This window comes from Emydura macquarii, unplaced genomic scaffold (assembly GCF_026122565.2).
Source record: "Emydura macquarii macquarii isolate MOO-44397 ecotype Brisbane River unplaced genomic scaffold, CSIRO-AGI_Emac_v2 contig_3220, whole genome shotgun sequence".
NCBI lineage: Eukaryota > Metazoa > Chordata > Testudines > Chelidae > Emydura > Emydura macquarii.
Genome location: NW_027133357.1, coordinates 5,281,828 through 5,297,043, shown reverse-complemented (window position 1 = coordinate 5,297,043; position 15,216 = coordinate 5,281,828). Strand labels below are relative to the sequence as shown.

Genomic DNA, 15,216 nt, shown 5'->3' with positions numbered 1-15,216 from the left:
GTTTAGGATTTTCAATGTTAGGCTTTTGCCAGACTTTGGCCCTGTTGAGTGTTTTTGGGCCCTTTAACTTATGACTTTGAGCCATCCTTGTGCCATTGTGAGTTTAACTAATGGCCAAATCAGCCACTAGTTTCAAGCTGTGCCCCTCCTGCAATGGCAACATTGTGCTTTATGGCCTTGCAAAGGGCAGGAGCATGCCTGAGTGATAGTGTGGCAGGTGTTTATGGTTTTATTAGCTGACCATATAGTGGGTCTGAATCCATCTTATTCCCGTGAATTTCTCACCCTGGACCTATTATGCAATATGGGTTTATCTTCCTGGGTTTCAGAAGACAAGAAGCAGTTCCCTCTGAATAGCTGAAAAGAGACTCTTCTGTCTGCCTTCAGTCTCAGGATAAATGTGCTTCTTCTCAGCCTCGTCCATCAGCTTTGGAATGGGAAGATGACAATTCTATAGATAACCCTACTCCAGCAAGCTCTGCACATTTCCAGATAACTCTGGTTCAAATATTAATCTCTTCACCTGATGATGTCAAGTGTTTAGCAGAAGGAATTGTGTGACAGTTCTTTGCCCTGGCAGTCGAACAGACACTGCTTTCCATGAGGTTCTGAGTTCATATACCAAAGGCATTTGTCATCTATAGTGGGGTCACTGCAGGCAATCTCTTCACATTTTTTTTTATTATTATATCACTTACTCTGGTAAGTAACCATTCTGTATCTCCTGTTAGTCTCTTGATGCTGTGTGTTACTGATGCCAAATTTACTGCTTGGGTATGATTTGTGGAGATACTGAGCACCTTCAGCCACCAGTTACTTTAATAAGAATTATCTGCATTTCCATTTCTTAAAATCAGGGCCATGAGTTCCCAATATGTTCGGCATTGGGGATTTATTATTGAAGTGATTAGCCATATGTTTCTATAGTTAATCTGTACAGTGGGAACATTAAGTCTCTATAAGTGTTATCTTCATCTTGTTTAGCTCTGAGGTGAAGCTCATAGATCAACTGTGAGGTTGTAAAGTTAGTAAAATCTTTTTTGGGGGGGGGGGTGGAGGGGGAAGTGTAGGGAAATAATCAACATATGCAGAGAATTTTGGGGTGATGAGAATAAGATCAAAGACTAATTTACTTTAATTTCTCACTGACACACACACATACAATCAAATTAATCATTCACTGTCATCTTCAGAAAATGAATTAAGCAACTTCAGATATTTATAATCTTCCCTTATGTTTAATACTAATATTTATGCTTTTACAAGCATATTTTCCCATTGATAGAAACACATGTATCATCTTTTTTGCAATGTGAATGATCCACACAAATAACAGAGGAAGCTGATTTGCTGTTTTCCTGTACAACATACCGGCATGTGCAAAAGGAAACAAACATTTCTTTCACTGTGGGCAATCTTGGATATTAGTTGTAACAATGTATACAAAATTATATTTCTGACTTAAGTTGACTGCATCCCTTTAAATTCTGTGATGAAAATTTTTGTTTTGCTGTTCAGTCACATGCTATTCTACAGAAATCTCATGCTGAAAACTAACCAGTTGGAAATTACATGGTCTCCTAGTACATTTTGCTCTGCTTGTCTAGCCTGTCATGTATTCTTTGGACATGCTTTGCCTGGATAAGCTCCTGTATCTTGCAGTGCCTGCTGCTGATGGTGATGGAAGATGGAGTGTTTTCTGCGTTTCAGAATCATTGGGACTTGCGAGTCCTTGGAGAACCTGTGGTGATTCCTTTTGAGGTTTGCATGCTTTGCTTTCCCTTTCCATACACTTTTCTTGAGTTTTTTTTTCCTTTTGCTTTTCGTTTACACTAACTTTGTTTTGTGTGTAACTGCTTGTTTGTTCACTTCACTCCAGCACCAACTGCCCCATTAATTAAGGCTATGCTTGTAATTCAGTAGGATACAAGTGGTAGGCCTAAAACTAGATGCAACATTTTTGGTTTGGTTCAAAGGTTTGAATGCTAGTTTTGCTTTTGAGAGTTTGCAAGGTACTTGAAGTATAATATGCTTTGGAAATTTCTAGTAACTTCTGATACCTTGCCATCTCCTTAGAATAGGGTTGACAGGGCACACTGTGCAATAATGTTATCTGCACACCTGTGTTCACACACCAGATCAAAGCCAGCACTCAGTGTTTGTTGTGAATGGGTTTAAGCAGTTAAGGAGTTGAGACTAGTGCTATTGCAGTTTTTTTTTTTTAATCATCTTTATCGGGTAACATTTAAAAATAAGAGGATTTTAAAATTTAGACATAATGGTAAATATTTTCCCGTATTTATAAAATTATCTACTGGCTCTGTTTTCAATAAAATATATCAAAGCAATTTTGTAAGAGCCAAATTTTTATTGAGTTTTTAGAAGTGTAACTACCAAAATTAAAAAAAAAAAAATTGCACCTGATTCTCACTTTATTCAGTTCTTTCACACTTAGTAAATCAAGCCCTTTTAGTATCTTAAAAATAACACTGGGCAATTTTAACATTAATACTTCATATTTCTATCAAGATTTAAATGCCAAAACACTTAGGAGCTTATCTAGATTAAGGATAACTGTGCCAGTGTATCTACATCAGTGTGTTTACACCTGTGCGGACTTTCCTAAACAGACATGTCCTGCATTTGTAAATTATACATGGGTATCGTCTCTTGCAACCACAAGAGCACAGCAATGCTCCAGTAGTTTAGGACAAAAAGTGAAGATCTTGCTCAGCTAAAACCTCAAGGAACATTTAGATCTTTTAGAATATATTTTTCATTTTGAATTTACTCAAGAGATCAGGGCATTACTGTTTCTCTCAATAAAAAAACGAGTCTTTAATGATCACAAGTGGTCATGGCCTCTGCTCTGACCGTAGTGATTGATTGGCTATTGTACAGGAGTATATGGGAGGGTCAGACTAGATGATCTCATGATGCTTTCAGGTCTTAAACTCAATGAATCTACATGCACAGTAACTCTTCCCATATTTCTTAATGTGCATATGAAATATGGAGCCATAATGAAGTTTGTATGCAACTTCAGTACCATAATGTTTCCTTTTGGGTATATCGTTTTAAATAGTGGCCTAAATCCATAATTCTGATAGGTTTAAGTATGATTTTGAAACACAATTAAAAAGGAATTGAAATTAAAAAAAAAAACACACAAATAAAGGAAAGAATGTCAAACTCAAAATGAAGGCATGCAGGCAGTCCTTAGCTTGCACAACTGTTTTTTTTTTGTTTTTTTTTCTTTTTCCCTTGCACAAGACCATGAGTGAAGGGTGCAATGGCTGTCTTAAATTAGCTTTCATCATTTAAATATTTACCATTTAAGTATAACTGTATTAACTGTAGCAGTCTCTTGCTAATTATAACACAGGCATGTCTATGATTCCATTGTAAGCATTGATGCCTAAGAGTTTGCAATGCAGCGATTACAATAAATCTGTCGAGGTACATGTATGTATGTGCTCATTCGCTGTAATGTTTGAGTGCCTGTTTTGATTAAAACTTGATAAGCAATTTAATCAAGATGTGAACTTATTTACCATAAATGAAACATCAACTACTAATCAGTTTGTCAAAGTATGTTATAGCATAGTTTTTATCCATTTTAGATGCATTTATTGTAGAACAAGTTTTAGTCAAAGTATGACTTTAACAAGTAGAATTGGACATGCAGTAAGTCCTTAATATCAGCAAGTGTGTTTTAGGAATACAAGACTCCTTTTAAAAATAGGTATTTGAAAAACAACCACTGGGCATGGGCAAAATTTCATTTAAATAAATGGAATGTTTGCACCACTGAAGACTTTTGTAGTAAGAATTGTACTCTAATATGTGTAAAATGCTTGCAGTAAGAATACTCAGTAGTAAAGTATGGTTTGTGGTATTTGAGTAAAGAGATGCCATGTATGGTAATAAGATACAATTGCAACTGCATTGACGAGATCAGAGTGGCATTGTTTCCCCTGCCATGAACAATGCTGCCTAGAAGGAAGACTATCCTGTATTTAAAGGGAACCACGTAACTATGTTGTTGTAATTTTAAGGGTATGATGGTCCAGAAACAAACTTTAATGATATAGTCTGAAATCACTAATGGGATTTGAACTGCAGCATATTGGAGCAATTTAGAGATGGAATAAGATTGCTCCCAATTTAAAAAAAAATTTACTTCATCTGGCTTTGTTCTTGTGCGTGTCAGAGCTGTAACAGATTTCTCCATGTACATTTTTTTCAGATTTCTTAGATTTATTTTCTCTCTACCTTTTCAACGAGTGTAGCTCAGTTGTCTAAATGACCTGATGGTAGCTCTGTTTTGGACTGGGCATTCTGTCTAGATCAGCGGTTCCATTAGAAGCATAGAGCATTTCATCATACAGATATTCAGCTTGGGGGCTTAGTCCACTTCATATTTTCTAAAAGGAGTTAGTAGGGAGTAAGCACCTTTTTCTGGCTATGGTGGCCACTTTAATGTTCTCTAGTTTAGTATGGAGCATGGAAAGTGAGAAAAGGGTGCACCAGACCAGTTTTTAGGTTGCTAGAACTCTAGACAGCAAGCAAGATCCAGTCATTCTGTGACATCCGGAATGTGTCATAAGTGGCCAGACTATCTCAGCAGTGTATTTATTACAAATGGGCATGTATTGTTGCATACTAGCACCTACACTTGCCAGCCTTCTGCTTTACTGCATCTATTACTAATGCGCTTAATACTGCTAGCTATACTCTGGGTGGACATTAAAGGGTGGAGTGAGCATGTGAACTAAGCCTAGCCGGTGAGATGAAAGTTTTGCCTTCAATGTCTGCTGTGCATTGTTCATGGCAATCAAGTGCACAGTGTAAGTGATCAACTCTACTCAATGCATGTGATTTAGACACAAGTGGGGATGTCTAACTTTATACAGAAGGAATGTATAAAGTTTGCTTAAAATGACTATTCAGACGAGGTCTTGTTAGACCTTAGCTCTCCAGCTTCATTAGGCTGATACTCTGAACTTTTTTTCATTTTGATTTGTCCCAGCATTTTCCTTTATGGTTCACCATTAGATATTGATCAGTTGAAGCTCATTTTGAGACTCGTTGGAACCCCAGGGCCTGAGCTTTTGAAGAAAATCTCCTCAGAGTCTGTGAGTTTATACTTTGATTGTAATATCTGCCCTTTTGGGGGTCAGTGTGTTTTCTACCTCTGTTCTGCCCTCTTGTAGTCTGTCTGTACTTTGTGATCTTTTTCCTGGGTTATTGGTCTCTTCCTTTTTCATTTTTCTGTCTCAAGGTGTCTTTGAGTTCACATTTTGCCTGATCTCTCTTCCTCCTGCCCTGCCCATGGTGTGAACTCCTCTCTTCCATCTCACTTTGTTTTTCTGACTTTTCTTGGGTTTGTGGGTCTGTACTTCACAAAGGATCACACGGGCTGACACTGCTGGAGAAGCACCTCTTGTGGTTGGGATTTACACCAGTCACTGTTTCTCCAGATTGCCTGTCCAAGGGACTCTCTAGGGGCAAACGATCCTATCCAAAAATGAGCATGACATCTAAACGTTTGCAATTGCTCTATGGGAGTTTGTGTATTCTTCCCCAAACAGTCTTTCATACAACAGCAGAATGAGCTGTTGCTGCTCTACCACTGAGAGTCTTTGTTTTCGGAGCATAAAATCCAAACTGCATTGCAGGTGCTAAATTATGAAAGAGATGGCCACCATGGAAGAAGTGCACAGCCAGCCTAGCCTCTTTAAACAGTTGTGCTGTGCTAATATGTGTGTTAATTTGCAGTGTACTATTACCAGCATGTGTTATCTATGATCACTGAAGCTTTATTTAGACAGACTCCTCTTTAAATGGTGACCAATGTCTTCAGTCTTTTCTACCACCTTTGCTATGTAAAAATGTTTGTTCCTGGATTGTGAACCTCTTTGGAGGCAAAGTATAAAATAAAAAAAAGACTTAATTTTACAAAATTCACAAATGTTCACAAAATTAAAATGCACAGAAGTAACACTAAGGGATATGATGATAAAAATCTTAAAATAAAAAAAATTAGAGTATGGGGGTGGGGAGTAGCAGAGGCTAATGGGTTGCTAATGTAAGTACTGATGTAATGTATGGCTTATAGGTTTCTGGTGGTGGGCTACAGAAAAGTGATATTGAGGTTCTCATTAAATGTGGCAGCAGCAAAGGTATATGAGAAATCAGATGGGGCCAGAAATGGCAGATGAATAGGTCAGGTAGAGGGAGAGCTAGAACTCCATGGCCAAGAAGTGTCCTGAAGATACGGTGGGCTGAAGCATTGTGAATCGACTGAACTTTGGGTGTGGGCGAATTTGGGGGAGCAATTCACAGGATGAGTGTCACTGAGTGCTGTAACTTCAACAAAACCACAGCTACAGACTTGCAGAGTTGCAGCAGTTAGAGGTGCAAAGGAAAATGTATGAGTGATTGCAGTATTACAAATCTGAGAAGTGAATTCATGTTCAGAATTGAGACACGTTAGATAGATGTAACTAATGGTATTTCCCTTGTCAAGTAAGAATATAGCTGTCTTCTATGGTGATTGAAGGCAGTTAGGCTAGCGTTGAGTGATGTATTTGTGTAGGTAGGCAGAATATAAATTGAGAAAAGACATTTTGCTCAAATTTTCACTGACCTCAACATAAAAATGGTACTGGAATTTTTATGAAATACTAAACACTAATAAGGAGAGGTAAATGGAGAGGAGAAGAGATTTGAGAACAAAGCCTTACAGGATCCCCCTATAGAGGTGTAGTGTTGACTCCTTTGACTAAAGCAAAACTAATTGAAGGAAGGGAGGGGGGCAGATACACTTGATGTAGTGTTCTAGGAGCATGATATGGTCAGCAATGTCAAACATTACATTATGGCCAAAGACTGAGGGAAGGGTGCAGTAACCAACTGGCATTCGTGGATGCTTTACATGGTGAAGCTGAGATGAGCTTTTTCTTCAGTATTGTGCTGAGATAGGTAATAACAATTTGATTTGATTGGTTTCTTTGTGATACGATAGCTATGGTTTTTAGCATGACAGGGATAGTTTTGTTTATGGGAGTCATGAGGAGATGTAGAGAGAAGGTTTCTAGAGTGGAAGTAGCTTAGGTGAGCAGTTTTGTTGGGGGGATATTGGCAATTTTAGCAGGAGCTGGGTGGAATTTAAAAACTACATCACGATTTAAATGAATGTGGGGGAAAAACAGCATGGAAATTGCAATATATCTCCCTCAGAAAAAGCCTGAGTAAATATGCCTTGCAGGAACTTGAGAGGATCAGTAAATAACACTGGCTTTGTCTTAACTAGAGAAATAGGTTGTTTTAAAACATATATTAGGTAAAATGGGTGTATTAACATGGTTTTAAACACTGGTGTAGATGAGGTTTAATACTTTTTTAAAGATACGTTAACTTGTCATGGTCAACCTCAATCTCGGTGTTTAAAAATGTGTTATCTTACCTAACATGTTTTGAAACGCAAAGTTTCTTCATAGTATAGCCAGGGCCACAGCAAAGAGTTGAATTCCATGCTTGAGGGCCCTCCGCTATAAGCAGCTCCTGACCTCTGATTTACAGGCTTTTAGATTGATGATCTCATCTCAAACACTGAGGGAAAGCCCATTTGGATACTCTTGCATGTTTGAATATGTACATGCAGTTTAGGAACTAGTAAGGGTTCTAGGTCGCAAATCTGAGTAACAAAAGGTGGTTGGACCTCCCTGCTTAGCTGAAGGAGCCACCTTCTCCATTTCCTTTGATAGTTTTCTTCAGACTACCATTATCACCTCAGCCTTATTTGGAGTGGACCTCACCCTCTTAGCAATGATTCTTAGCCAGACACTGAAAAGCAGTGTGACTGGACTTTCTAGAACTGAAGAAAGATGTGGAGCTGAATTTCCAGGACGTAGTTTGTGAGTTGCAACCCATCAGTATCTCGCTAGTTTCCCAATCAGCCTTATGTAAATGTTGAATGAGAGGGGTAATAGATTTTAGGAACTTACTGAACTTCATACAAGAAAGCCCTTAAGGTTAACTATCCCTATATTCTCTTCTGGTAGGTCTACTTAGAGAGAAATAAACTTAGGAGGATAGAAATGGTGGTTGTGATGTGATCACAAATAGATGCCATTTATGTGGAGGAAAATATCAAATTCTTTACTGTGGGTGGCAGGAAGGATAGAGGAGGCAGGTAAAAGGAGGCATGTGGTAAGTATTGAAGAGCTGAATAAGGATTTTCAGTGACTTTAGAAATTGCAGAATGATTCAAATGTTACAGATTAGTGAGGGGTTTTGTAGGACTAAGTGTCCTTTCCAAGCCCCTTAATAAACTAATGCCTTTTTTATTTGGTGCATGAGCATTTCCCCTGTTGATAACCTCGAGTCCTGCAGGGTGAAGTTCCCAGTTATATTAGGAATTATGGGTGGATGGCGGACTCCCTGTGTGCCTAGATTGCCAAAGTAGTGGAGATATATGCAAGCATGTTGTAGTTTTCTGTGCTGGGGAATTTTGGGAGAAGGACTTGGGTATAGGGGTTGACCCAAAGGACAGAAGGTATAGGGTATGTGAGTTGACAGCTATAGAAGTGTGGAAAAGAAGGTGGTTTTGTTGAACTGGAGATTAGACTTAATTGTGTTGATGACTAAGTGGTGATCCTGCAAGAGAAATTACTGATCTGGCCAAAAATGTAGTTGGTTGGTTTTTTTTGTGTCAGATTGGGAGAAACTAAAGGTGCCTGGTGGAGAAGAATATTTTGGCTGTCATTGAAACTACCACCTGGAGGCTGAGGAAAGGCTGAGTGAGGGGAAGGAAGGAAGGATTAGGTTGAGCAGTTAGGTGAATAACTCAGGGCTTGTTTACCCAAACAATTAGTCTGCAGCAAACGAGTTTGTCTAACCTGGGATAGCCTGCCATGGATGAACTTTCTGTGTGGACATTGCTGATGCACACTAACAGTTTGTTAGTGCACTTTGATCTAGTCCTGTTTCAATGAGGACTAGATCAGAGCTCATTAACCAACTGTTAATGGACCTCAGCAGTGTCTACATGGACAATTGTCAGTGGCAGGCTAGTGCAGGATAGATACACACACACACACACACACACACACCAGCTTGCTGCAAACTAAATGTGCATGTGAACAAATCCTGAATTTTAGATTTAGAGAGAGCATTAAGAGAAAATTACAGATATTGGGAAGACAAGGTGGGTGAGGTAATATCTATCTTTCGTTTTTCTTAGACCAACACCAATAAAAGCTACTACCTCACCCACCTTGTCTCTGTAATTTCCTTGGACCAACACAGCTATAACAACACTGAACCATATTTTGGGAAGGAAGAGAATGAGGTGGATGGGGTAGGGATGGGGGAATGTTTGAGGAATGCTTTGAGGATGGTGATACCACCCTCTGGGCCAGTGGCATGAGAATAATTGGTGGCATGAGAATAACTGGGGAAGGTGGAAGGGACTAGATTAGTTTATATATCAAGAGGGACTTTTCAGAGTGTAGACACTGAGTTGGGCAACATCTGTTTGCCCCTATGAAGGAAAAGCAGAGATCCTTTTATCCAAGTCCACATTCAAAATCTCTTGCATAAAATACAGTAAAGTATTGACACTGCTCTGTTTTGTGCTGTGTGAAGATAAGCTCTAGCTAAATTGATGGGGATTTATGCGTGGGGCAGGAATGATGTTCCTTTAACAAGCTCTGGATTTGCTTTGTACTTGGCCCATGCAGGGTTTTCTGCTTTATTTTAGTTGTTGTTAAACTCTCTCATTTCTGTTCAGCAACATCAGCTAATATTTTATTTTGTGCAATGCTAATGTCTTGCTAACCCTGCATTTGTTGTCTTCTATCACCTTACCCGCATATCACACTGCATTTGTAGCTGTTCAGAGGGAAGGTGCCAGTTGCTGAGCTAATATCACCAGCATCTAGGCCACTAGGGTCTTGACAGCTTTCTGGGCAGTAAGTCAGTAAAGCGGTGCACTTTAAAGCTAGTTCAGAGGATCAGTTTATTCAGAGTCCATATGTGAATGCAACAGCCTGGGAAAACTGTTGACTAGCATCCTCAGTCAAGGGAGGTCCCAACTCCAGTGGCCCCAAACCTGTTGTGAAGTTTCAAGGAGGCAAATCCCTAAATTAAGGCTGCCTTTGGATGATAAACTTGTGCCTGTTTGTGCTGACAGGCTGTTAGCAGTTGAGAATTAGGAATCATTTGCTTTAGCTGCTCACTAGTCCACATTGCTAAACCTCACAAGTATGTCTGATAGATTGAGTGGTTCTTGCCTGTTTGATTTGTGCCTTGTGGTGGGTAGAAGAGCTACTTTGTATGCAGCTGTGTTTCTATGTTTAAAATGATTTTTTGCACTGTTATTAACAAAGCCCTTGACTAGGCACTTAAGATATTAACCAGCTTCAGCAGATCATGCGTCTGACGGGAACACCCCCTGCATATCTGATTAACAGGATGCCCAGCCATGAGGTGAGACCTGACAGGATACACAGGGGTTTGCAATTCAGGTCACCGCTTCTTGGGTTCACTAAATGCTCACATGAGGCACAGGATGGGCACTAAGAAAACTGTTTGCTACAGCAAGACTTTAAAACAAACCTAAAGCAAAATTTCAAACTTGAACAGTGCAGACTAAACTGTCCGTCTCTGGGATCTAGGAAAACCTGAATGAGTTGTTTTCAGAGTGTCACTTAACAATTGAATGATTTACCACTGGACACCATGAAGATGTCTATATACCGTAACAGCCTTAGAGGAGGGAGTAAGCTTTTCCAGCAGATCTCTGGGCTGTATTTTGTGTTTCCACTTTTTAGCAAACCAAGGAGCATGCCTTGATTGTCGTTATCTATCAGCCCTTTCCTCACCACCACGGATGGTTGGTAGGTGACAGAGGGGCAGTGGTGAGAGCAGGGGAATCAAAGTAAGTAGGCAGTGTATACACAACAAAATACTTCAGGCAAATTGAGGTGCACTCCATATCTTGGTGGCTGGGAGATGTTCTTTAACAAAACATTTATTTTCACAGGCAAGAAACTACATCCAATCTTTGTCCTACATGCCAAAGATGAACTTTGAAAATGTGTTTATTGGTGCCAATCCGCTGGGTAAGGGCTTTCAGCACTTCTCCAGGGAAGGGGATTTAATGGCAGATATTGTTAGGTCTTGCTCATTGATTTGAAGACTTGGGGTTTTTCCTTTGGATTAGTGGGAGGATGGATTTTTGTTTAGGTGGGTTTTTGGTGGTGGAGAGATGGAAGTGAATGAGTCAGCCATTCTATCTACCTTCAAGAACACGATCCTAATAGACCATTATGAACTTTTTCCGACAGCAAGGTGTATAAAATAAACAAACATTGCAACCTGCAGTATGACTAATAATCCCTGGTATAATTCACTAGTTAAGTATAAAATGTAAAATCCTTGACACTTTTTTGGGCCTTTAGGATAGGAGATATTTACCAGTCAATGTTTCAACTAGCTGCTTGGCACGGACTTTCAGGGAGCTGTTTCTCCATTTTGTTACTACAGATCTAAGCAAATATTCTGGATTGTAATTAAGGAAAGGGAGGAAAACTTGTTTTTGGCTTATTCCCATACTACTAGTTTGTGGTGTCTAATTAAAAGTGGAAGCCACTGCTATATATTTTTTGATTAATGGTCATTTTAAGCTGGCACTTCTGTTAGCTGTAAAATCTTGCAATGTGTGAAGCTGAATTCTGGCATGTCTTGGAATACTGAGATTTGTTCACTCGTGTTTGATTTTGACCACAGAGTAGTTCAATATGGAGATGCCTTATATACCTTGAAAGGATGGGATGTTCCTGAAAAAATACAAACTTCCTTAAGTGGGGCTTATATAAACTTGAACCTTAGAATAAAGTGTTATGATGGCTCATCATCTGAGTACAACTCCATTCTTTTCTCTGTCTTGGGTTCTGATAGCTGTGGACTTGCTGGAGAAGATGCTGGTGCTGGACACAGACAAGCGAATTACTGCAGCTGAGGCACTGGCCCATGGCTACTTTACTCAGTATCATGATCCAGATGATGAACCAGTGGCAGATCCCTATGATCAGTCCTTTGAAAGCAGAGAACTCGAGATTGAGGAATGGAAAAGTGAGTCCTGTGAGAGGAGAAATCACTGAGGCAAGCTACATGTCTTATGGCGGGTGCCATGAGCTAACATCGAGCTATAGCTTTTGTGGTTGGTTGGAACAAACTCTTGGAGGTGGAGTGCATGAGAGGAAACTGATAGAAATGTTGCGTGCACTTACATAGGGTCTCATTAGTTTTGTTGCCTCTTCATTCGTTGGGAATACCTTGTACTGTTTTGGTGATATGCTGTGTACAGAATGAATACGTCTGCTAGCTGGTAATACAAACATCAGCTTATGCAGACAGTGCAATTCAACCCATTGGAGACTGCAAAAATATATTTTGCCAGCATTCTGGAAATAACATCCTGAATGTTAGACCAATTTGACATACCAACCCATGGGCTTTTTTTGCTCAGAATATCTTGAACATGTTTTCTTTCTGAAATGTGGCTCTGAGGATTGGAATCCATCAGAGGCTGTTTTATAAAACTGCAATCTTCTTGTTGTATTAAGTCTCTGTCACTCTTTCCTCACCAGGCCTGACCTATGATGAAGTAGTCAGCTTTGTGCCACCGCCGCTTGACCAAGAGGAGATGGAGTCCTGAGAAACTGCCTGTCTTCTGTTTGTCCCACTTCACTGTGAGGGGAAGGCCTTTTCATAGGGACTCTCCAAATATCATTCAAGTGCCTCTTGTCACAGATATTCTCCTTGGTGGTGGGTGTGTGTGTGGGTGTGTGTGTGTGTGTGTGTGTGTGTGTGTGTGTGTGTGTGTGTGTGTGTGTTGAATTGGGGGAGGAAGGAATGAGGAGGTTGGCTGGATGTATGTAAACATGCTGCATGCTATCTTGTATTCTGTGTACAGCTTAGGACAAACCTCTGAAGATCTATTTGTGACTGACTTTTTTTTAGCCCTTCCAGAGTAACAGTCAGCAACCAATTTGCACTGCTGCTGGGACAAGGCAAATATTATACGGGGAAGCTCAGTTAATTCTCAGTCACATTTGTTGCCATTAAATGGTTTTCCTATGAGGAAGTGACTTTACAGATAATGGAAGGTAGCTATATACTTGAACAGTGCCCTCTGCTTTCTGCAGCAACAGAGTAGGGGTGAGGGATGTCTTTCTGTTTCATGCCAGATGGCTGATCTACATCCAAAGCCTCTTTCCAGTATTGTGTGCAGCAGAAAGTATAGCATATCTGTTCGATTCTTGAAACATGAGACATATTTGTTTGAAACTGTAAATATGTTTGTGCCTTAAATGAATGGGGGAAGAGTGAAAGTGAGTCTGAAGTTAACATTCTTGAGTGGAATTCTGAGCCCATTGCTTTTCCGTAGGCTGCAGGGTAGCCAGGCATGAACACTATAACCAGGAAATAAACTTTCCAAGGCACCAGCCTGTGTGCTCTTGGATTGGGAATCACCGTATTTCTCTTTCTTCCATTCCTCTCATTTTGAGGCTTCCCAGCATTAGTTCCCAGTAGACCCAGGCAGAGGCTGGAAATGATTCATGCAGTCTGTGTGTTTGTGTTTTATTCCTAACAAGATGGGGTGGAGTTTTTTGTTTTTTTGTTTGCATGTTGTAGCTGTATGTGCACGTAGACCTACTTTTGTTGCATTATCTTGGAGGAGGGCACTGGGGCACTAGGTCTGCCAATGAAATACTGTTCCGAGTTTCTCTGCTATAGGAAAATCACAGCATCCTCCCTCTTGTAGCACAGCTCAGTGTGAACATATCTGCCATTCTGGGTGCTTTGATAAGAAAAGGATAAAATATATGGATAAACATGCACCTTTTGTCTTTTTCCTGATCTTTGTTTCCAAAAGAAGGTTTTATATTTATAGGATAAAGAGTAAATAAAGTCCTTCAAAGGAGCATCTAAACATGTGACAATTTAATTATCCAAACTTAGAAGTTACTTTGCCTCCCAAAAAGTTTCTTGAAATGCTGGCATCCAAAACAAAGAATAAGTATGCATGAAGTCAGAACCTCCCTTTCACTCTGTGCGTGTGTGCGTGTGCGTGTGTGTGTGCGTGTGCGTGTGTGTGTGTGTGAGAGAGAGAGAGAGAGAGAGAGAGAGAGATTAACATTTTAATAAGTTGGTTTTTTACCCTCATGGAAAATTGCTTTTTGGCTGTTTGTAGTGGGTTGATCTCAGACTGAGGAAACAGGAAAAGGGAGTACGTTAAAGACAAATGTTGGTTAAAATATTTTGTATTTTACAGGGATCCTGTGTGAATGAAATGCCCATGTTTATGGGGGAGGAAAGTGTCTTTCAGTACTTTGTATACTGCGGCTGTCTTGGGTGGCTCAGATGCCTTTTTTTTAAGGATATGAGGGAAAAGGCATTTTCATAAGTTCATGTATTACAGGTGTCTCCTGTGTGGGAAGAGTGGGGCTTTTGCAGTATTTTGTATCCTGATGGATCTTTGATTTAGGAGTGGAGAGAGGCTGTTTTAATGTATTTATTCCTATGCATAAAGAGGCAGCACAAAGGGGTGGGAGGTGGATGATGAAGCCATCAGTTTTTCCTAGACCACTTTCCAGTGATCTCTCTTCAGGTCAAACCCTTTTTAAAAAAAAACTTGGGATGGAGTGGAGAGAGCAATTCTTTCATGCCTTGGGTACAGAACTCTCCCCCTGACCAAATGAAATTGACAATAGAAAACCTCCCTCTCTGCTGGATCTGCAATCCAGGTATTTAAATGAAAATGTAGATATAATCTGTAAACCTACAGCAAGACTATTTTTATCAGCCATTTTATGTGTAGATGCTACAGAGTGATTTCATGCAGAAGTATTGCTAAAGGTTTTTTTAAAAATATAGACATTGCATGTATGAGTGGGAATATTTCAAAGTCCAGACTCTAATGGGAGCCCATGTGGCACGCACTCCCTGTCTTCAGAGCAGTGCTGTTCTACTGCCTGAATTCTGAACAGAAGTACACAGTTCAGAAAATAAATTCTGCTATTTTGTTTGTATCCATGAACTTTGCTGTAATTGGTTATGCCATATAGGATGTTACACAATACCACTGGTTTAAAATAAAACTTATTTTTCAGATTTACTGGCTGCTGGTGCTTACAGACT

The 15,216-nt window shown here is 39.7% G+C and overlaps 1 protein-coding gene across 2 annotated transcripts in view; it reads left to right on the top strand.

Moving 5' to 3' along the window:
• Window positions 1-14,173, top strand: part of MAPK14 (mitogen-activated protein kinase 14) — a 40,793-nt gene extending 26,620 nt beyond the window's left edge. Inside the window, exons 9-12 of one of the 2 annotated variants that reach the window (XM_067531863.1) lie at window positions 10,418-10,497; window positions 11,054-11,132; window positions 11,971-12,144; window positions 12,663-14,173. In XM_067531863.1, the coding sequence (XP_067387964.1) occupies window positions 10,418-10,497; window positions 11,054-11,132; window positions 11,971-12,144; window positions 12,663-12,730 (401 nt within the window). In that variant the 3' untranslated portion in view covers window positions 12,731-14,173. Of the gene's footprint in view, window positions 1-5,058; window positions 5,139-10,417; window positions 10,498-11,053; window positions 11,133-11,970; window positions 12,145-12,662 lie in introns of both variants that reach the window. The other variant, XM_067531860.1, reaches the window with a different exon arrangement.
• The last annotated feature ends 1,043 nt before the right edge of the window (window positions 14,174-15,216 follow it).